Below are 22,516 nucleotides of genomic sequence, written 5' to 3'. Positions count from 1 at the left end.
CATCTGATTTATTTGTAAAAAATGTGCCCTGACACAGATAAATTGTTTTGTGAGTCTAACTTTGGAAATAATTCATCTTAACACGCCTGAGCTTTCTTACGAAGCTTCTCATTTATTTCTGCTTGGAACTGACACATCATTTAGACTGTGCCGATGTAAATACTTTCAGAAATTTTGCTGATATTTTTTCCTGGCAGTTTTTCTGTGTGCATGTTGTTTAGCAGCATATGGTTCTCGGAGTTCTGCTATATTCATCATCTCAAAAAACCCATTACATCGGGAGCGATGTCACATTTTTCAGAATTGTATTGCACCATCTGAGCATTGCAGGCTGTTGGTCTGTTCCCTGTCTCCATTTCTAACATGTGAGCAACTGACAAACAGGCAAAATGGGTTTTAGGATGACAAAGTTGCTTGCAGGTAGCTTCTATTATTCCAGCTGTGTTCAATTCAGATCCTTCTTTCCATTATAAAACTACAAACTGCCTGGAGTTTCCAGGAATTCTGTTTGCTTTCTAAACTCCAGCTTCTCAGCTTTGATTGTGGAGGATGAGCGGTGCATGGTGCTTGTAGTCACGTCTAGCCCTGTACGTTTCTCCTCCTGCCTTCTTTCAGGGCATTAATATTTTGGGCCTGCTGTACACTGGGAGAAGCTCCATGGGCTTACAGCACGGGCGCATTTGGCTCTTTGTGTGTCTTATAGATTTCCTTGCTTAATGCTGTAAATTTTCCAGCCCTTACTCCTGATGAGGTATAAATGTCTGTTCAAATTTCTTTCCACAAGTTGCTCATTCCACCCAAAGCTGAGAGCTGCAAACTGTCTTAGTAAGCACGTCCCGCCTTGCAGCATGAGCAGCGTGAATGCCAGATCTCCCAGCTGCGGTCTGTTTGTTATCACCTGTGCTATGGAGTCCATCTTTCAGTAATATACTGCCAGTGAAACGGCATATTGCGCAGTCTCTCTGCCAGCATCACTGTAGTCACAAGTGTATGTACAGGCAAGCTAGCAGGGTGTTTCTTCTGTAATTAGCTCAGTCAGGAAAACAGCATCTGCTCTCTTGTAAGGTCCTTGGTTTCTTCCCCCCAGTTTCCACCTGCTTTGGCTGAGGGACACAGAGAGGTGAAGTGATTTGCCCAATGACTTGGTGTCTGAGGCTGAATGTAGCTTGATGACCCAGAAGCCTCCGGCTTTGCCTTAAATGCAGTCTTTTCAGCAGTAGCTTTGGGGATGTGGCAGGATTAGCAGCAGTGTGCTTTGGTCTAACTTGAGGGCTGATGTCTTTAACTCCCTCCGGGCCTGACTTACCACTGTGTTATCTAGTTCCACGTGGCATAACCCAATCACTGCCAAAGAACTGCTGTCCTAGACCAGACCAGCAGTCCATTCGGGCCTCCGGTCTGTGCTAGTGGCCAGTCCCAAATCATTCACAGGAAGGTGTGAAGTGATCATGCATAACATTCCTGAGAGGAAAGGAAGTTTCTTCCTGGCCCCAGGAAGTTAGTCGGCTTGTGGCCTGAAGTTTGTAAGGTTTTTTCTATCCCTTCCACATTTTCATCCTGGCTACTGTAACTGGGGATGATGATCTTACCATTCATAAAGTTATATTTATACATGAATTGAACAGTCCTAAATTCACCAACAATAGTTTTAACTTAGTAAGAGAGTTTACCAGAAAACAGCTCAGAGGAGCTGATCTCTCATTCACTCCAAAGGTGACCTTTGCTTCCTGTACGTCTCATGACTTCCCAGCAGAAGGGTTGGGGACAGTAACATCAAAATGTCAGCGCTTCTTGGTAGACCCCCCCTGGCTGGACAGGGATTCTGAAACCATGACCAGGTTTTCTAAAAAAACCCTCTTGCTCTCCATGCCTCAGCTGCTCGGCATTCTTGCCTAATAAGTATTTATTTAGCTGTCCCTGCTGTTAAAGCTGATAGCCCGGCTTCCTTTTAAATAATCTTCCCGTCCAGGCTGTGCCAGGCCTTGAATTTTTGGCGAGACCTAACCCCATATGTGCAGGCAGTTACATAGGTGCAAAGGAATGGGATAGTGGAGGATGGCATGACAACCGCAGCTCTCCACTTTCATGCCCGGGTCATTTCATTTCAGTCCCCAATCATATTTCAACTATCTCTGGTAATTTGTTGTTGTTTTAAAAAATAATAATAATAATAAGAAGAAGAATAGCAGTTATTCTAAAGACAGCATGCAGTGAAGCACAGAGATTGCTAATTCACTGCACTTGGCTGCTTTGCTAGGTTTAATAGTAACTAATGGGCTCCTTCTTGCTTATAATATAAAACACAGAGCCATTGCTAATTTACAGAAAAATCCTTTATGCTCTGATTAGCAAATCTAACTGTAATTTACAACCTGGGAAGCTGCAGTAATGCCAAAGAGAGGTGCTTCAAGAGTGTCTGTAAAGGCCTCTAGATACTTTTACGGCAGTCGAACTCTGCTTCCCCCACAGCCTTGGGCATCTTAGAACAAGTCTAGGGTTTCAATTCCCTCACTTTTGCAGATGAAAATGGAAATAGTTGCAGTTGTCATGCAGGTATTGCAAGGGAGGGGACTGGTTTTGGTTGCACATCCTGGATAACAGAGCGATGGATTCCCAGATCTGCACCCTCAGGTTGGTTCTTAGGCTTGTGACTCTGACTTCTGCCAGCCCGTCTCAGTTTTAGCACCAGCATCCAGGCATGAGATTTGCACTTCATATTAAAATCACCTCCCTTTTCCCCATTGTGCCATTTATTCAGGTGACTATAAGGTCAGCCACAAACAATGGCTGAAGTACAGGGCATTCGCTGAGTTGCCTTCTTGATCTTTAGGCAGAGGATCCAGGATAAAATTCAGACCTTGCTTGAGCCTTGGCTTTGGGTTGGACTTTGGCCTTATAAATTCTGAAATAACACATGTAACTGACGGGAAACCTTCCTTCCCACGGCTTCTGGGTGCTTAGGTATTGACCTGCCTGACTTTGACCTCTGCGTTTGATGCACTTGTGCTTCCATCTCCCTTCGTCATGAGGCAGAACAATCTGCTGAGTTCTCCTCTCCGTACAACTTAGAAACGGGATGTTGAGCCAGGCCCGAGTGAGCTCGGGTGGACCGGGACTGTCCAAGTGAGAAAGAAGCAAGTCTATAGGTGGGGACAGGCGACAGGATTTGGAGGAAGTATCTGTCGGGGGTAGTAGAGGAGAAGAAGGTGGCCTGAGAGGTTTTGTGTGTAGAATAGTAGCTGTTGTGGTGAATCTGGGCCTTATTTAATGTTAATTGCTACTCCTTCCCCTCAGGGCCTTCGAGCACCATCTGTAGCCTTAAGCCTGATGAAGGTCCCCCGGAGACTCCCTGCCTGTCAGGCGTTGTTATTCCTTTGATACAATAAACCATCAACATACCCAAATGTCAAGTAAAATTCAGAGGCAATTGGCAGCAATTGGAGGTTTGGCTGGAATGGTCAAATCAGGTATCTTAGCAACAGAGGTAATTTGTCGTCTTGTAGACTTGGTTTGTTTTTTAACAGCTTCAGTCCTGCTGAACATAGCTGCTACAAGGGGCAAGCCCTGCCTTTCAACATACGAGGACGTTCCTTTGAATCTCTGACGCCTCATGACCACTCTCGTTCTGTTGCAACAGTGACAGCGTTAAAGACCCCCTAAATCTTTTCATCTTTGAGTGTACAGGAGCAAACTCAGAATGCAGAGCAAGGCTGGGTGGTTAAGGAGAGATGAGGTATGAGTTGGGGAGGTTGTAATGGAATTGAAGCTATTTGGAGAAGATTTGAATATTGTAAATCTTGCAATAAAGTGAAAACGAAACAAACCAAGCCTCATCTAGTTTTACCTGGGTGAAAGTCACGATGCAAAACCAGGCACCACCCTCTACCTGAAATAGAAAGACATTCATATTTTATATGTAGTACTTTGGAAGTCAGTGATGTGTGAAGCAACAGTGCTCCAAATTTTTGGCTTGAATTTCTTGTAGACTGTTGAGTCCCTGGAAGCCCTTCAGATCTTGGATGGCTATTTGCACTGCACTCACTCAGTTCCTAAAATCCTTTCCCAGCTTGTACTGGGCTCAGTGTAAAACCTGGGAGAAATTCTCAAGGGAAGCAGGTTTCAGAGTGGCAGCTGTGTTAGTCTGTATCCGCAAAAAGAAAAGGAGGACTTGTGGCACCTTAGAGACTAACCAATTTATTAGAGCATAAGCTTTCATGAGCTACAGCTCACTTCATCAGATAACTCATGAAAGCTTATGCTCTAATAAATTGGTTAGTCTCTAAGGTGCCACAAGTCCTCCTTTTCTTTTTTCAAGGAAAGCAGTGTTTCTTTGGTTGCTCCAAAGTTCTGGTCAGGAATTTGGAAGGATTATTCCTGGAACATTACACAGAAAACAAGTCATTGGTTGCCTTTAACAAGATTAGATCCGCTATCAACATGCCATGTTAAAATATGGCATACAGTGAGTTGAAGCAATAACCTCCTAATGGACTGAATAGTAGATAAAATAACTGACTACATGATGAACAAGCAACAATATAATAACACTGAATCCAGCCAGTCTCATTGAAGATTTACATACCATTCTTGGGCAGAGCAGTCTCATCAGACTAAACATTAATTATGTTTCCATAATGAAGTTAACATGTAGCTAATAATGCTGACAATGGCCAGCAAAGAAGGCAGCTGTTCTACTTAGTTTGGGTAACAGTGCAATTTTCTGGTTAAACTATAAAATATTTTCACCTGGGAGCCCTAAAGTAACATGGGCAAGTACCTTTTAAAAACAGTTTTTAGCTCTCTGGTGGGTATCCTCTTAGGAACTTGAAAATGGCACGTGTTTTTCTTTTCGAAAACAAGACATGGATGTATTGTTACCTGAACCTGCAGTCCTCACATAGGCAAATCCTCCAGCGAAATCCACGGGGTTGGGTCTGTAGATCCTCTCTCACATTCCTCTCACCCACTGATGCTGCAGCAGCCCCCGTTGTGGTTGAACTGCCGTCACAGGGAGATTTATTGTGCTGTATTTCAGAGGGCTTCAGATAGCGGGAAGGGCTTGGTCAAGAGGAAGGCACTTGTAGTTTGCTCCAGAGCAGATAGAGGTAATGGTAGGGTGTGGCAGGAATGGGGACCGCCTCCTCTGAGTGGGGTGATCTATCCTTTGCCCAAGAAGTTAAAAGTTATGGGGAACTTCTGGATTCCCAGGTGACTTTGGTTGACAAATGCATCCATTTTTGTTTCATTTGCCAGTTGTCAGGCAACCACGGCCGTTTCTCTGTGCTGTGGCCCTTGCCATGTGTGACATGGTGCTGGGTCTCTAACGGGTTGCCAAGGAGTGAGGTGTTATCGGTCGCTCCCTTTGCCCAGGTGCTGTAGGAAAGGGCTGTGAGCGCAAATGGCTGTCGGAGGGCAGAGAATGCCTTTGGGGAAGTCAGGGTCTACGCTGCAGCAGGGAGGTCTTTCCTAACTCTCTGGTTACGTTAAAACTTGATCCATTATCAACACTAAGGGCCAGATCTTCAGCTGCTGCGTATCGTCATGACTACACGGATCTGAGCCCGCTGAGGAGGAGATCTCACCAATTAGGGATCCTTCCCCTGTATGGCCCATGGCGTGCTTCCACCTCAGCTAGCCATGTCTTTGCGACTGCCAGACTAGGCCACTGCAGTGTGGCCTGTGGGAGGCTCCCCTTGATCACGTGGCCGCTGGAAGTGAGTGCAGAACATGTCTGCCCACTTGCTGTGAAGTGATGGCCATAAGGAACTGGTCACACCAATTTTCTGAATGCAGCAGCTTGTAGGTGCCACGCTCGGTATTAACATGGATCTTCCCAGTTTGATCCTGACTTGCTGAGGAACTTTCTTCCTGTGTGCTTAGAGGAGCTAGAATCTGTTGTCCTGCGGGACATGATGGAGCAGCTTGTACCCACATGGGGTGATTGGGTTAACCACACAGCTTGTTTAAGAGGCCGTAGTCTGTCTTACAGGTTAATGCGTTGCTATGGCTTTTTAAAGTATGTGTATGCAGGTAATTATCATGGCTGCATTTTGTCACCGCAAGGTCTCATTTCCAGTAGCTGATCAGAGCAGGAGGGCCATCTGCAGCTTCCCCATCCTGGAGCCAGAATAGTTCAGCATAGCCCCAGGCCAGACCTTGCAACACCCTGGCACATCTTCTATTTTTCGGCTGTAAATGTTTGCGTAGGAGTTTTGGCTGCTTTCCAGACCTTTTGTGCTTTAGGAGCAACATAAATTGAGCAGAATCGGGCTTGGGATCGGGCCCCAGAGTAACATCTGGTTACTGCTCTGTGCAGCATTCTAATGGTTTCTTATTTAAATCTTGTTCACAGGATGGATTGTTGGAAAAGGTGGGTGAGAAATATAGAAACAGCACCTGGTGGTATGGGACGTATTTAGAGGTGGGAAGATTTTGAGATGAAACCTTTACTAACGACAGCCCCAGTTAATTCAGTTCTCTTTCCTTTCTGCTCACAGGGTACAGGTTGAGTTCTATGTAAATGAAAACACCTTTAAAGAACGTCTCAAGCTGTTCTTCATCAAAAACCAAAGATCAAGTAAGTGTTTGTACCAAGACACTCCATGACAGTTTTATTTTCCTGGTAATTACAATAATAACTAGGTTATCTGAAATGAAAGGAATGAGCGGGGGGAAAAAGAAAAATCTAACTGGCTACAAAATAGAAAGAGAGAGATTCTCTCTCTCTCTCTCAGGTCTATTAGCCACAGCAAATCTGTTTGAGCAATATTTGTATGGAGGTGATGGATTACAATGTGTAGGATAATACATTTTTTTGCATACTTATTAACTTGAGCAATAAATTGCTGCTCACATTGACCAGTCTCCATCAGTCCTAGGATGGAAAGCAAGTGCCATCTAGTGGTTGCAACATTTCAGCACCGTACCCTTGGCAGTGCTGCCTCAAGGGTTCTTCTGTACCCTGATGTCGATTTTTCAGAGTGCCGGTTCCCAGCACTGAGGACTATCTTTTTGCGTGTTAGCCTTAGATGTAGCTGGGTTAACGAGTTTCATCTGTGAAAGCAGACTGGTGTGGGAGTGGGTTTCCTTTCTTGAGAAGAACATGATTCCACAGGGAGGACAGGAAAGCAGCACCCTATATTTCTATTGTCCGCATCACCGGCATTTATAGAGTGTTCACTACTATGGCACCTAGCTGCATTTTACAGGGGTGATGCTCAGCGCCTCTAGATTTACAAGCGAAATGACTACCCCTGTAGTATGCTGTATTGTTGTAGCCATGTCGGTTCCAGACTATTAGGGGCAAGGTGGGTGAGGAATTATCTTTTACTGGACCAACTTCTGTTGTTGAGAGAGAGAGAGACGTTTTCGAGTTACACAGCTTTCAAGCTCTTCCTCTTCCTATTATCTGATCAGAACAACCCCTCAGCCTCTCCAAGCTCATCATCAGAAGTGAGCTCCCCACAGACCAGGACACCAATTCAGAACGGCACCAGACCCTGCCAGAACAACAGATGCAAAACCTGCAGATGTATCCCCACTGCTACAATGAACAACATCCCCCATAACGCACCTTTCAAGATCCATGGGTCCCACACATGCCTATCACAACATATGGCATACCTCATCCAATGCACTAAACAAACGCCCCAAGGACAGCTATGTGAGTGAAACCAGACAATCACTGTGCTCCTGAATGAACTCTCAGAGTAAAATGATAAAAGACAAAACCACCCTATCACCTGTGGGTGAACACTTTTCACAAAGCGATCGCTCTCTATCTGACCTATCAGTCATCCTCAAAGGAAACCTGCACAACACTTTCAAAATCCAAGCCTGAGAGCTTAAATTCATAACTCTGTTAGACCATAAAAATCGTGGTCTTAAAGACACTGGATTTATGGCTTATTACAACAATGTGTAACCCACTAACTCCCCCCCCACATTTGTCCTATGACTACAGGGGTGTTTAATGGTGCAGTTCACCTTGAATGGTCCCTTAGTTTAGCATAAGTAACTAGCAGATATTCTGTCTGTTCAATCTTGTATTTAGCTGTGACACTCTTAAGTACCTTTCCCAGACCTGAGGAAGAGCTCAGTGTAGCTTGAAAGCTTGTCTACCCCAGAAGTAGTGAGTCACTAAATTCTATGATGCCCACAGCTTAGAGGGAGACCCAAGACTAAGGCATTTGTTACTGGGATATCAGATTTGGCAGCTTAGAAAGGCTGGACAGAGCAGGGCAAGTTCCAGTGAGAGGGAATATTGCAGGTGGGGGGCAGTGGTGCAGGACAAGATGTAAAGCGGTTTTATTCTCTGCATTGCTTCTCACCCTGATCGTATACCCGATCAGCATGCAGGGCAGTGCAACATCTGATGGTTGTGCCATCAAGGTGGCGCAGTGATGTGTACAATGGGAGCAATCTTCTGATTGGGGTGAAACATACATGTACGTGTGACTCAAGGGGCACGCGCATGCAGTGAAGCTGGAATCTGGTTTAATGTCAGCAGGCACAATATTCACGGAAGCTGGTACATAAGCTCCTTGGCACTGTCTCGTAGATGGCTATACCCCTCCCAGCCACCGTTCCCTCTAAGCTGTGCGTGAGTGCGCGCGCACAGAGATCCTAAACCCCACGCGCACGGCGAAACACCGCGCACTCAAAAAATGAAATACTACATCGGAGCCAGGCCGAAATATCATTTACGGGCAACTTTTGACATTGTTGCCCACCATCTATCAACACAGCCAGATTCTATTAGCTGGCAAGGGGAGGAAAGGGAAAGGAAGTTAAATTTCCTTTTTCTAAGTATTTAAAAATTACATTTATAAAATAACATGGTGTAAAACTATTGTCACAAATTGCAAATTAAAACTTTTTAAATGTATAAGCTTTTTAACTCGCTTGGGTGCATTTGCCTCATGGCGCACAAATTTGAACTCTGCTTCAAAAATTTGCACATAAGAAATATTTTGCGTACACATCCTGTCAAAAATTAGAGGGAACATTGCTCCCAGTGTCAGCCATGGGTCAGCCATCTGTCTGTTTACTATTTGTAATTAACTGGTTACTCCAGGTGTTTAGGATAACCACGTCTGTCTCATTCTTATTAAAGCTGAGGACTTCATGTCAGTCAGAGGCAGCAGAATGGGAAACTAATTGATAATTATTTGGGCATAAGCGTTCGTGGGTAAAAAACCTACTTCTTCGGATGCATGGAGTGAAAATTACAGATTTTCTGTAATTTTCACTCCATGCATCTGAAGAAGTGGGTTTTTTACCCACGAAAGCTTATGCCCAAATAAATCTTAGTCTTTAAGGTACCACCAGACTCCTCATTGTTTTTGTGGATACAGACTAATATGGCTACCCCCTGATAATTAATAATTAGTTACTGTGAGTAATGACCACTCGTAGATATAATATAACAGAGATGAAGAGGGTGATGTGGGCAGCCAGATGTGCAAGAACCTCAATATTACATCACTTAATATTCACTCATGATGATAACCACAAATCAATATTCTGTATATATGATACAGCCAGTTACAGTACTCTGAAATGCATTTGCTGAGTGGATCTTTGACAAACTAATTATGAACTTGTAATAAATTTGCATCCTTTAAAGCTATTATGGGGCTCTTGTTTCTCCTTGCTGTGTACACCTACAAGTTATTATCCAGTTCAGGGCTCCTGTGTCTTTCCGTGTCTTTTCTTCAGGGATTCCCAGGTTAATAGGAAGTGATTTTCCACGTATTTCCCACCCCCCCTTTAAGCTATACATTCTTGTACAAGTGAAAGAGCAGTACATGGGACATCCCTGATTCCCGGTTTAACATCGTGGGTGTGTTGTCTTAAATGCCATGTTACAAAGAGAAGCTCTGCAAATGTTAGGTTGTCTCGATGAGGTTCTATTCTGTGTGGGTGAAATTCACCCCTGTGCGGAGAGGACAGCACAAGGTAGGTGCACTAATTAAATCCTATTTAAACCCTCAGAATAGTGTTTAAGTGGGCAGGTCACGCCCACCTACCTGAACTAACTTTAATGTGGCTAGGGCAGGTACTGGAAGAGTGAAGCTGTAACAGCGTGAGATGCAGCGCGGGCAACCCTACAAGTCATTACCCAGAGTTTGGGTAGGTTTGTACAGGCCAGGCTGCTGCAACTTCACTGCTCTGGTATCCGAGTTAGCTAGTTTAAAGCTAGCTCGGGTATGTCTGCTTGAGCTGCCATGACACCCAGTGATGGCTGTCTAGACATACCCTCACAAGAGTCATGTGCCCTCTTTTACCCTTTATTAAACTTGACACAAACATTAATGAATGTGCCCTGGACACTTCCATCAAAACAGAAGAGCTATTATGTCTGCTGCTTACCAATCACCAGTGAGACCTCAGAAAGTGTCCCAGATGGGATTGTGAGTGACAAAAATAGAATAATTGATTGCTCCTGGGAAGTTCTGGCAATGGACGACTTCTTGTGGGATGAGAATGAACTGACCTGCTGTAAATCATTATACAATATAGCATGAAGCTGGATTTATTTTTGTTAAAAATAGTGGCATGTTTATAGGGCTGGGGCTCCCTGATTGAACTTCCAACAGTGTTGGAACTCTACGTGAGCTCCACCTCCGGAATTTTCTTGTCTAGGGACAGGAACCTCCAGGCTGCTGCTGCTCCCTCCCTTCTAAACATTTCAGGCCATGGATTCCTCTCGTCTGTCTCAGAAATATCACCTATTTTCTTTGACTCCCCAGATTAATTCCACTCGAAGAATCAGGCTTTTATTTTCTGGCTGAGGGAAGGCATTAGCTGCCCGCAGGGAATCTCTAGTAGCTAATTTTATAATTTCACACTTTCTTTTGTTCTCTGTGGGTCATATACTTGTTAAATAGCTGGTGTGTAGCATGAGAGCGGGTGCCCAGGAGAGGAGGGTTTTAATGGAAATGTGCTGAATTTCTCACTGGTAATTTGAGTAATAGCCTGCTAAACTGGCTGTGAAGAGGAGGGAGTTGATAAAGTGGCAATTTGAATGTTCTGTTCCTCCTCCTACAAACCACTGAGCCATGTGATGAGCAAAGACTGGACCCTAGCTTGGTTGTATGAGTCTTATTAAATGGATGCTAGCTGATTCTGGGGATAAAAACCTCAACAGCCCACATCCCTTTCTTCCATACTGGGGGGAGGGGGTTTGCAAAGAGCCAACTCTTTTTGTTTGTTTATTTATGTTGGCCTTCTCGTTATTTGAAGCTGTGTAGGATGTGGAGTGCACCCTACAAGCCTCGAGCAAAGTTCGTACAGCATTCCTGGTCTCCTGCAAGCTCTACTAATAGCCAGAAAAGCAATCATTACCCATCCTACCATGCATGCTATAATAAGCAGCATAAATTACTGTGTTCGTTCATTCTCATGCTTAAAGGATAATAGGTGTTTAAATACAATTGAAACAGATGTTCCAAGGATGCAGTAACATTAACGGGACCTCTGCTGCGGTGTTCTCCCTCTCCCCATTATGGGCACCGTGTTTTCTAAAGATTTTGGGCCAAATGATATCCAGTGGCCCCTAGTTGTGTGTCCATCACCAATTCCTGGCACAATCAACTGTGGTTGCAAACAGAACGTAGGAGTCTATTCGGACATCTAGGGCCAGAATGTGGAACTATACCATTGACACAGGCAGACGATCCAGGCCATTACAGGAAGGATGGTCCAGTGGTTAGAAGCTAGCTTGGGACTCAGTAGGCATGGGTTCAGTTCCCTACTCTGTGAGGTGGAGATCCTCAAAGGTATCAAGGTGCCTTACTCCCATTGAAATAAATTGGAGTTAGGTGCCTAAATACCTTTGTGAATCTGGACTCTAGTCTCTCTGAGCATGTTCCCCACTTGTAGTATGGGCATAATAACGATTTCCTGCCTCTCAGAGGAGTTGTGGGGATAAATACAGAAACCAATTAAGATTCTGGCGTGGTAAAGAAACTGTGGTAATGGGGGCCATATAAGTTCCTTAGCTAGATACGTTGCTATCATTTGCAGTTGATTGTGGTTGTGAAATTAGATGCCTGGTTGAATTCAGCTTTTCAAAAAATGTCCCATAATAATGATTTCCCATTGCACCCAGTGAAAATTCCTCCATCTCGCATGTGGATCTCGTGGCAGAACGGGGCCAAAGTTACACTTCAGAAGAGATTTTATAGTCACCAAGGAGTCAGGATATTCTTTTTCAAAAATGAATGTTGAAAGGGAAAGGCTGTAAAATTCAGATCAGCTCAAAGCGAAATCCTTTTTCACTTGTTACACAATCAGCCTGTGGAACACACTGCCACAAGGTATAACTAAGGACAAGAGCTAAGCGTGATTAAAACCAGATTAGACATTATTGCGGGTAATCAGAGTTATAACAATAAAGGTTAAAATGTTTGGAAGGGGATATAAAACCTCTTGCTTCAGGCCTCTAACTAATGAGAGTCATGAGAGAATTTTCCCTGATAGTAGGTTATCTGATAACTACCTAGTGGGAGGGTTTCTTGTGTCTTCCTCTGCCGCACCTAATACCACTGTGAGTGACCAGATATTGCATTAGGTGCCGTGCTGGTCTGATTCAGCAATTCCAACTTTCTTATGACCCCCCTCTTTTGCTCGGAATGACTGTGCATCTTTTTGTGTGTCTATCATACATCAGAAGCCCTGCAGTACAGTCAGAGGAAGATGTTTGTTTCTTTTTAGCCTCTTACCCTGTTGTCTTTTATATTGCAGGCCTAAGGATACGGCTATTCAACTTCTCCCTGAAGCTTCTCACTTGTCTTCTCTATATTGTACGTGTTCTACTTGACAACCCAGCAGAGGGAATAGGATGGTGAGTGTCTATTAGCCGCAGTAAGGTGGATTTTTATCTGTCTAATCCATCATCAGGTATTTATTAGGCTCCCATCATGATTGTCTCTAAGCATCTTTCAGTGTTGTTGGTCTGCAGACAGCACTTCATGTTTAGAGCCGGTTTACTAGCAATTAAGTGGCTGTGAGGGTGACGATACCCTCAGAAGTTCCACCATAGTCCAGTCCCAGATAAAGGGATCTCATGTTCTGTTCTCCTCACTGTAGTGCTGAGTCTCACTAGTTGCTGCAATGGGGAATAGTCCATAGCGAACCAACTGTCCCCCTCAAGGAGTGGTTTCTATCCAGAGGCGAGGAGATTTCTGTGGGCAATAGCCGTGCATCTGCTTTTGCTTCTTTTCCTCTTACAAGGTGAAGAGTGCTGCTTCTCCAGCCACGTTGTGTGTTCTCTTCTGAGTTGCTATTCATCTTATCTGATAACTTATTTCACTCCCTTTCCATTTGGACGCTTGAATGCTAACTTAAATTTGAGGTACAGTGATGTGGCTGGAAACAGGACACGATCACCAGCTAGTTACACACCTGTGGCATGGGGAAACCTGAACTCGTGTCCCGCTCCAGAATCACAGGCCTTCAAACTTTGCTAGCTTGTTGATCAACGGGAACCTGCTGGTCATACGTATAAGCAGGTCAAGTTTTGTCCACTAGAGGGCGGTAGTGAACATAAACAGGAACATTTCACGTTCCTCCACCTTGGTTGAGTCCCACAACAATTCAATGAGCAGTGATATGTGAGGAGTGATATTATCACCTTCTGTCTTTTCCCTGCCTATTGTAAACATTATTTCAAAATATTGCTAATTCTTCCTGCTCTGTTTTTTCTTCATTTTTAATCAGTTAATTTAACAAATTTGTCTGATAGAATTGAGAATTCCTAAAACCAATTATTATTATTAGCATAAACTGCAGAGGGAACAAAGCAGGGTATTTTGTTTAGGCCTTTTATGGGATCGCTGAAACTCTCAGAAGTTGTGGCATATTTTTTAGTGTACATTTGTTATCCTTATACTACTGTTGACAGTGATGGGTCCCAAAGAATGCCATGGGGAAAGCAGAAGGGCTAGAAGGGGCTGGTGGTGGTTGTGTTGGAGGGTTGGGCTGGGCATTGGGACCACAGTCCATAAAATGATCCGTTTCCACATGTTCGTCTAACTGAACTAACACAGAACGATTAGTCTAAATGGATTTTGCAATAGAGCTGCCATTGCGCATCCCAGGAGGCCCCTTTGGTAAGCCAATGTTTCAAACCGAGTCTCAGAAGCACTATTGATTTCCCAGAGCCCCTAGAAGTTCTGTCTGAAATCCATTTAGATGCTTCTGATATAGTTTGACAAAATCACCTCTCCGTCATCTTATCAGAACTGCCAAAATGTCTGTGATGCACTGAGATGAAAAATAAAGCTGTGAGCTTTACAACTAAAGATAAAGAACTGTCTCAAACAGAACTCTGTGCAGTGGGAAATAACTCTTGTGTGTGTCTATGGATACCTGCGTACCGTGTTACTTTGTCAATTAGCTGTCAGGTCACCATCCTTGCAGATGGTTAATAGGAGACGCAATAGTGAAAATTATTTTAGTACTACAGCAAAGATGAAGGGTGGATGCTTCAAGTGGTCTTGTCTTGCTTCATTGTTTGAAACTCTATGATATAATAATCTGTATGTTCACTAGCCCTGGACAACCCACTGGAAAATAAAGCTGGTAGAGAAATTTAGAAACATTTTCACAGACAATTTTCCAAATGCTCTGGGAAAAATTTTCATCTGAGTTTCAGAAATGGAGATTGCCCTACAAGCTGGCTGAAAAACAGCAACATGTTTTGGTAAATTTAATCAAAAAGTTGAAACAAGTCTCATTTGAGTTGTACATCTCCAATACTGAGTGCCGATGGCACCACACTGCTCACTGACAAAGAAAAGATGCTGCAAAGGTGGGCAGAACACTTTAACAAGATCCCCAATCCTCAATCATCTATTAATGAGGAGGCAATTGATCGACTGCTGCAGATCAATATCAAAATCTCTCTTGCTGATCCCCCATCGCTGACTGAAACTGTGAAAGCGATTGACCTGCTGTCAAATGGTAAAGCACCAGGAGCAGATGCTATATGGGCAGAAGTCTACACGTCCAGAGGCTCACACATGGTTCTGAAGCTGACTGAATTTTTTCAATCAATGAAACTATACCCTAGGAGTACAAGGATGCATCCATTGTCCACTTGTACAAGTGGAAGGCAACAGATAATCCTGCAACAACTATTGGGGCATCTCCTTGTTATCAGTAGCTGGCAAAACTCTTGCCAGAATTCTGCTGAATTGCCTTGTGCAACATATTGAACAAGGGCTCTTACCTGAGAGTGTGTGGCTTCAAGAGAAGACGTGAGACCATAGACATGGTGTTTGCAGCTCATCAACTTTAGGAGAAATGCCAGGAACAGAACTCCAACCTGTATATGACTTCGTTCACATGACTGTTGTGATGCATTACCCCAAAAGATCTACTCCCCAAAAGAGGAGACCCCATGGTGCATCATGGGAGGTGGATGTTGACCAGAGAACTCAGCCTGTAGAAGAGAATGGGACCATGAAACTGCAACTCCCATGAGGCACCATGGTGGTATTTCAGAATCAAAATACTTCAGATTTCTATTTATTCACGGACACCTCTGCATTTTCCATGGGCTTCCCTCCATTTTCTGACCAGCTCTACTTTGTATCCAGCTCTTGAGTGATGCTACTTCATGTATTTCAGGTGGGGTGTAGGGGTTCAGTGCTTTGTGACTTTCTTCTTACTGTTTTAGTTTAGCAATGCCAATAACAATATTCTAAGTGTGGGTCCCTTTCATCTGTAGCTTTAAAAATTACTTGACTACCTTGCTGCAGACTCACAGGTCAAATTGCCTTCAGACATGGGACAAATGCTCAAGCCTTCAGCGTAGCCTGCAAACGTTTTCTATATGTTGACATCCTTGAAGGCACTTACCCTAAATCCTGTTTAGGTCTTTTTGGGAGGAGATCAGTGTTGTCATTTCAAGAGCTGAACTGACAGATGATTAGATTTGTCAGCTTTGCCCAGTATTTGAATGTGTGTCTTCTTTGCGGGTGTCCCTTTTTTGCCTTTTATCTGTATATAATTTCTCCCAGCACAGAATGAAGTCAATTAGCATTTTGATTCTTCTGTTTGCCAAGGCTGCAGGCTACTTATCTGGGTGTGAAGGCAGGGAAAGGAGAAACACCTGACACTTAGCACTACCACAGAACTTTTCCATCTTCTGTCCTATCCCTCAACTGTTGTGAAGGAGGTGAGTAGGCAGAAAGTGAAGTGACCAGAGTCCATGTCGGAGCCAGAACTAGAACTCTGAAGTTCCTGGATTCACATCCTATGTTTGGACCATACCTCTTATTTTTGACAGTATTTCACCATCTGGGTTGCTGGGGGATTTGATATCAGGCCAGTTCTCTTAGGAAGCTGGCAAATCAATTGACTCTTGGAAGAAGGAGAATGTCTCCACATGTCTCTGAGTAAAATGAATCCCAACTTCTCTTGCCTGTGAAAACCCAGCCAGATAGAGAACCTGGCCTTTTAAGATGCTCTCACTCTTTCTAGGTGGATACAGTTCCTTCTGTTTGTCCATGCCAAAATGTGATTTTAAAAGAGGCATTTTATTGTCAGATATATTTGCATTATCTAAGGGTATCTTAACACCTTTAGGCCTCCACTGGCATGAAGAGTGAATATTAACTGGGGTGAGGCTTAACGTACCAAAACTCAGTGAAAGAGGCTGAATTCTTGCATTCAATTTCCCAGACTGCTTGCAGCAAAACTCCTTTCCAGTCCGGAGAGAGGCTTCAGCCTTGTGGTGGTGGGGTGCAGTATGTGTGCAATAAATGTTGGTCAGCATGGCTGCATCCTCCCATGGTAATAGTGCATGGCTTCAATACTCTGTGTGTGCCTTTCACTGCTGTCTACCTGGCTAGTTGTTCTGGGGAGCAGCTGGTTTGTCCTAGAAATGCAAGTTCAATGGCTTGGGCTCTATTGCGATCTCCTGTTTATTAATTTAGAGGCATCTTCTGCTATGCTGCATTTTACAGTGATAACAGCCATCAGTGGGGAACATTGGTATGGTGCTCTGAGCTCCCCCTTACTCTGCCAACTTATTTTGGATCAGTGGCAGTGGAGAGTAGATCTGTGATTTGTTTCAGTGCCCATGTTAATGATTTGCTGATCGTTCCCTTAGTCGCCATGGGTAACATTTTAAAAAATACTTCTGTGACTTAGGCCCCAAAGTCCCACTAACTTTCAATGGGATTTAAGCATCAGTGAGAGTTAGTCACTTCTGAAAATTTTATCTCATGACATTCCTCAGCATAATTATATAACAGAAATAACATGAGCCCAGAGGGGAAATCACACCTGCCACTCACTCACCTCCCACCCTCAGGGGTTTCTAAGGATGCCCTAAAATGTGCAGGGGTGAATTTCAGTGAAGACCCAAAAGACTCTTTCATTCTTGTATAGTCAGTTTGGACCCATCTACTTTATTATTTATAAAATAAATTGCTATCAAAAGTTGTTGGCCGTTTAAAATTCTTCTGACCTTTTTAGGATGCATCTCACCAAATAACAATACTGAATTCTTGTTGAAAGACACATCTGTCCTCTGCAACAGGAAGAAGTTTAAAGAGCTTTGTATATAGAGGGGCAGCACCTCAGCTTCATGGACATCGGTGGAACTATGACAATTTATGTCAACTGAGGATCTACCGCAATGAGTATATTTCAGAAGGCATCAGAGCACATCATTGAAATGTAGCTTGGTTGAAAATATTGGTGTTAGACTTTTCTGGGCATGGGGAGGAATGTCCCAAGAAGCTGTGATGCAAGGCAGGTGGTGATTGGTTTTGGATGTAGAGGGTGGTGACAGACAGATGCTGGCTTGATTAAATGTTTCTCTAGGTGTTGTTGCTTTACAGATGAATTGATGTTTATTTCCAGAACTCCGCCCATGGCATAGTTTGAGATGAAGGGCTTTTATATTTAGAGATGCGGACATGTCACAGGAGGACATTGATACTAGATTCCTTACTATTGTGTTGCTGACAATGGCATTTGGGAGGTATTTTCTAGGGCTGGCTGGAGAACAATATTCCATTTTGCAAAAAAAATTGTGGTTTTGACATTTGTTTTCATTTCTCATTGGAACAAAAGTGAGACCTTTTGAAATATTTCATAAATAAACATGAAAAATGGACTCTCTAGCCCAGGGTCATATTACTATGCTGAATCAGGTAGAGGAGGGTCTTCAAGCTCAGTCTTTCATATGCTAGGTGAGTGCCCCAACTGTTGGTCTGTTGGCTACTCAGGGGGGGCTCTTGCTTGCTTTCCCAATGACAGCTGAGTCAAAATCAGTACGTTTCCAGGAGACATTTCAGTTTTGCTGAAAACTTTTAACTATGTCAAATAGACTTAGTGCAATGCACTTCAAATCCAAGAAATTTACCTTATACCCACTTATCTCTGACTTCAGTTTTTAATGTTATTCAACCTAACCTTGTACTTTAAATTTTTAGCTAGTCTTTTAAGTCCCCATTAGAATAATAAAAGGAACAATATCCTCAGAAATAACCTACTTCATCAGAGAGGTTCATCAGTGTCTTGCACCTTAAGGCATCTTGCTTGGCGTGTTTAACGTTTTACAAATACAAGGCGATGGTCCAACAGTAATAAAAGACCTAGCTGATTAATGAGCCTAGCTTCTGCTAGACCTGGGGTTCCAACAACAGAAAATACATTTGTAATTAACTTTAGCCGTTGGCGCTTTTATGCAGGAAAGCCCAAGGTTTAGATGGGACTTGCCCCAGGAGAAATTTGTTTAAAGTGCGTTCCAATGGTCTTTCTATATTATGTACCCTCTCTCCTGTAGTATCTAAGCACTTCTCAATCTTCTGTGTATTTAGCCTTACACCCTCCTTGCCAGGTAGGGCAGGGCTATTATCCCCATTGTAGAGATGGGGAACTGAGGCACAGAGAGACTCAAGTGAGTTGCCCAAGGTCACACAAGAAATCTGTGGCAGAGCAGGGACTTGAACCTGGTTCTCCCATGGGCACGGCTAGTGACTGAACTACTGGGCCAACATTCCTCTTGGTAAGTCAGTAGCTCACTTTGAGCATCAATACCAGAGTCCTTTTCCCATTTGGCGACCTTATCTTTCCAGACTTGTGCAGACCAATTTGGTACCATCTGAAACATGCATTGTTGCTTTGCAGTCGTCTTCCCTCCGCACCCAACCCAACCCACTTGTCCAGGATGCTTAATTGTGAAGAGCCATGCTACCCGGCACCCACGCTTGTGTTTCCTGGTTGTGCAGTATCGTCACTCTGCATTGTGCCAAACAGAATAATTAATGACTCGCATTCATTTCCGTTTCCACTCATTAGCATCGTGGCGGCCCTTGAACTTAGCTCTTGGTTAACTGTTCTGGAGAGCTGGGAGCAGAGGGTTAGTTTTAGTGCTACTGGTCAGAATTTGAATTAGTGGATGAGCTTTTAACTTCAGGTAAAAGACCTCTAGAACAAATGGGGTTGGTTGGCTTTTATTGACTGACTGATTTTAGCCTGCCAGAGTGATACAGCAAAACTGCCTGCTTTAGCCACACCTGGGGGCTGGTCTTTATAGGTGCAGTGTCTGCAACTCTCAGTGAAGTCAATGGGCTCTGGCCTCCTGGATTAAAACCACTCTAATTGCTGGGTATTACTATTATTACTAGACTGTGCTGTATTACGTCAGCTGAAAGCACAGCCAGCACCGACAACCAAGTTCGTTTCTGCAGCTTCCAGGCTCTTTCTCCTTTTGGGAACAATGGCTTTGGTATCAACCTGCGTCACTTTCATGAAGTTGAGAGGCAGGCTCTGACTTGGAGTGTTCTTTCTCTCTCACTGGCCCCTTGGGCTGGTCTGTTGCATCATACTGATTGTCTCCCTCTTAGTTTGTGTTTCTCTTGTCTTAGCTGGGGATGCGAAAAGCAGAATTACTCAACCTTCAACCAGTCGTCTACAGAAATAAACTGGTAAGTTGCTAATAGCACTTAAATCCTGCTCCACTCTAACTAGTTGATGGGGAACCTGGTAATATGAATTTCTGATGTTTGTGGCTACCTGTAGCCACTGGTTGTCCATAGTGATGCAGCTGACAAAGGAAGAGAGAGAATATGAATCTCAGTAACAGAGGGATTGAGATGCACAGTTAGAAAAGCATCCACTGTTCTGCTTTTGGAAATGAGTAATTCTCCATGCAGAGGGTATTCTCAGTAATCTGTTTAACAAAACTCTCATACAATTCAGCACGCTCACTCTTGCTTGCAAGGGTAGGACTGGATGTGCATGGGAGATTAATTTCACCTCAAGCGAGTTTGTGTTGTCCAGGGTCAGAACCAGCACGTAGCCGGTGAGAGGTTTAATACCCAGGTTTGCAGTTCAAATTCTGTCTAGTTTCTGCAAAACAAGTCTAATAGACAAAGTTGTCCTGGAGTGAGAACAGTTGATGGTTCCAGCTAATGGATCCTGTCAGTCTTTCCTACTGGAACATGCAGGGTTTTAGGTGGCTGAGCCTAATTTAGTTCACCAGACATTCTGTTCCAGAGCTTTGTGAATGTCAAGACTTACAGTTGAGGGTTCTTCAATCTTCTCCAGTTTGATTCCCTTTGCACCCTGAGTCTCTGAAATTTGCAGGAGTTATTCAACTCATTCAAAACCCGAATTCACTCTTAAACTGCTTAGTTCTAGATGATTTTCAACTGAATCCATCCACTGGTTCAGGTTCACCAAAAACTCATCCCACATTCATGTATCTGGCCTAAGTTTGGGATTTCTAGAAGTGAGTCTCACCAGGTTTACAGTTTTATTACTGAAGTTTTGCAAAAGGGAATGACACAGAATTAGCTGGGCCTGAACCACACTCTAGGGTTAAAGCCCCATGATTCTGAGGAAATTCAGATCTGGATGCAGACTTTGCATTTTTGAATAATAATAATGAATTTGTTAAAGATATAGATCAGTAAATGTTGACTTCACACCTGTTGGGTAAAACATTGAATGGCTTGTTTAGAACAGATTCCAATTTAGGACCACTGTGAATTTTTTTTATAGGGCTCCAATCTTATGGGTGGATAGAAAAATGCCATTATGGGCAATACAGGTAAGTGACTGAACCTCTAAGGCGCTGTCACAGAAAATCCATCACACAAAAGGCGTACAGTATTTATTTTGTGCTAGGTTTGTTTTATGTCATCCGTGTTTCTCTCTGCATCTTTCTTCCTGGAACAAATCCTTGAAGACTGATAAACAGAGGACACTGGTGAGTGGAAATAGATTGTTTTTCTGCTGTGAGCAGCTAGATGACCCTAGGTGAAACTTACAAATGCCGATGGAAAAGATAAGAGTCTGTTTATGCAAATGTTTGTGAAGATAAAACCGTGAGTTTTTTGCACAGCTCTACTCTCCTGGCTCAATAGAGCCTGGGATTATGTGGGTCTACAGTGAGCCAAATAAGGTTCAGGGGATCAAGGACCTCGGAGAAGGTTCATCCCCCCCCCCCTCCCGTACTGCCCCAGTCTTTTTATCTCTGATCTTTAGATGTTCTCGGCTGGGGGAAGGGAAGGCTTCATGGGTCCAACGTGTTTGGCTATTTTTACTCTGAGTTATTTTATTGGTGAAAAATTTCCCTGTGATGAATTTTTTAAAAAAGGTAAACTCCTATCTCCATTAAACTCGATAGTAAAACTCCTCTTGTCATCCTTGGGGCTAGGATTTCAGCCCACGGATTTGTCTAACCCTGAAGTGGCACTGATTTATCTATACCAGTACGGTTAAAACAGCACAGGTCCTTGTGTGGATGCAGTTCTATGGGTATAAAGGGAATAAGCCGTATCGGTATAATTGCCTCCACACTAGGGACTGTATCAGCATAATTATTATTTGTTAAATCAAAATAATCACCCCCTCCCCCCAGCCAGCATAGTTGCACTGATACAAGCACTGTCTAGAGCAGGCAGATATCTCTGAAGTTTGACAAAAGAAGTGTGAAGTGGAAATGGCGGATTTCCCATTGTTATCCCCAATCTGTGCCACTCCCATATTTTCCTGGGGTTCAGTAAAGTCCCCACAGCCTCTGTGGTTGGCAACTTTCATATTCGTTGTTTGTAAACCAGGTAGGAATGTTCAGTTGGCGAGACCATTTAAGTGGCTGGATAGCCTCAGACCTCTTCGATGATGCTTCAGCTCAAACCCAGGCAATTATATTCTTTTATATTTTTTTCAGGTTAGCGTAGCTTTAATCAGCTTCCTAGAGACCATGCTTCTCATCTATCTCAGCTACAAGGTAAGAGCCCTCCAAGTAATGGATTTAAAGTTTAAGGCCCGATCAAACACTCCTTGAAATCGATGGCAGTCTTTCCTTTCTCATTCCCTCTCGCTCTGCAGCAGCTGCTCTTCTCAGATCGCTCCCTACACAGCTTTACTGTGGGCATTTGAAATTCAAACCTGGACTGAATTTTGCAAATGGCCTGTGTCTTTTTTTTTTTTTTAATAGGTCTAACAAATCTCAGATCCAAGCACCCATTGAATATCAGAA

The 22,516-nt window shown here is 43.5% G+C and overlaps 1 protein-coding gene across 13 annotated transcripts in view; it reads left to right on the top strand.

Annotated features, from left to right (window-relative positions):
- The window catches only part of KCNT1 (potassium sodium-activated channel subfamily T member 1), a 178,180-nt gene that overhangs the window by 93,150 nt on the left and 62,514 nt on the right, over positions 1 to 22,516 (top strand). For 8 of the 13 annotated variants that reach the window (XM_073314263.1, XM_073314259.1, XM_073314261.1 and 5 more), the window contains 6 exons: positions 6,498 to 6,577; positions 12,751 to 12,850; positions 19,896 to 19,955; positions 21,034 to 21,082; positions 21,221 to 21,241; positions 22,205 to 22,264. In XM_073314263.1, coding sequence (XP_073170364.1) covers positions 6,498 to 6,577; positions 12,751 to 12,850; positions 19,896 to 19,955; positions 21,034 to 21,082; positions 21,221 to 21,241; positions 22,205 to 22,264 — 370 coding nt within the window. The remainder of the gene's footprint in view (positions 1 to 6,497; positions 6,578 to 12,750; positions 12,851 to 19,895; positions 19,956 to 21,033; positions 21,083 to 21,220; positions 21,242 to 22,204; positions 22,265 to 22,516) is intronic. The other 5 variants (XM_073314262.1, XM_073314260.1, XM_073314268.1 and 2 more) reach the window with 1 other exon arrangement.

Source organism: Lepidochelys kempii, chromosome 16 (genome assembly GCF_965140265.1).
Source record: "Lepidochelys kempii isolate rLepKem1 chromosome 16, rLepKem1.hap2, whole genome shotgun sequence".
Classification (NCBI taxonomy): Eukaryota; Metazoa; Chordata; order Testudines; family Cheloniidae; genus Lepidochelys; species Lepidochelys kempii.
This window is presented reverse-complemented; position numbering and strand designations above follow the sequence as displayed.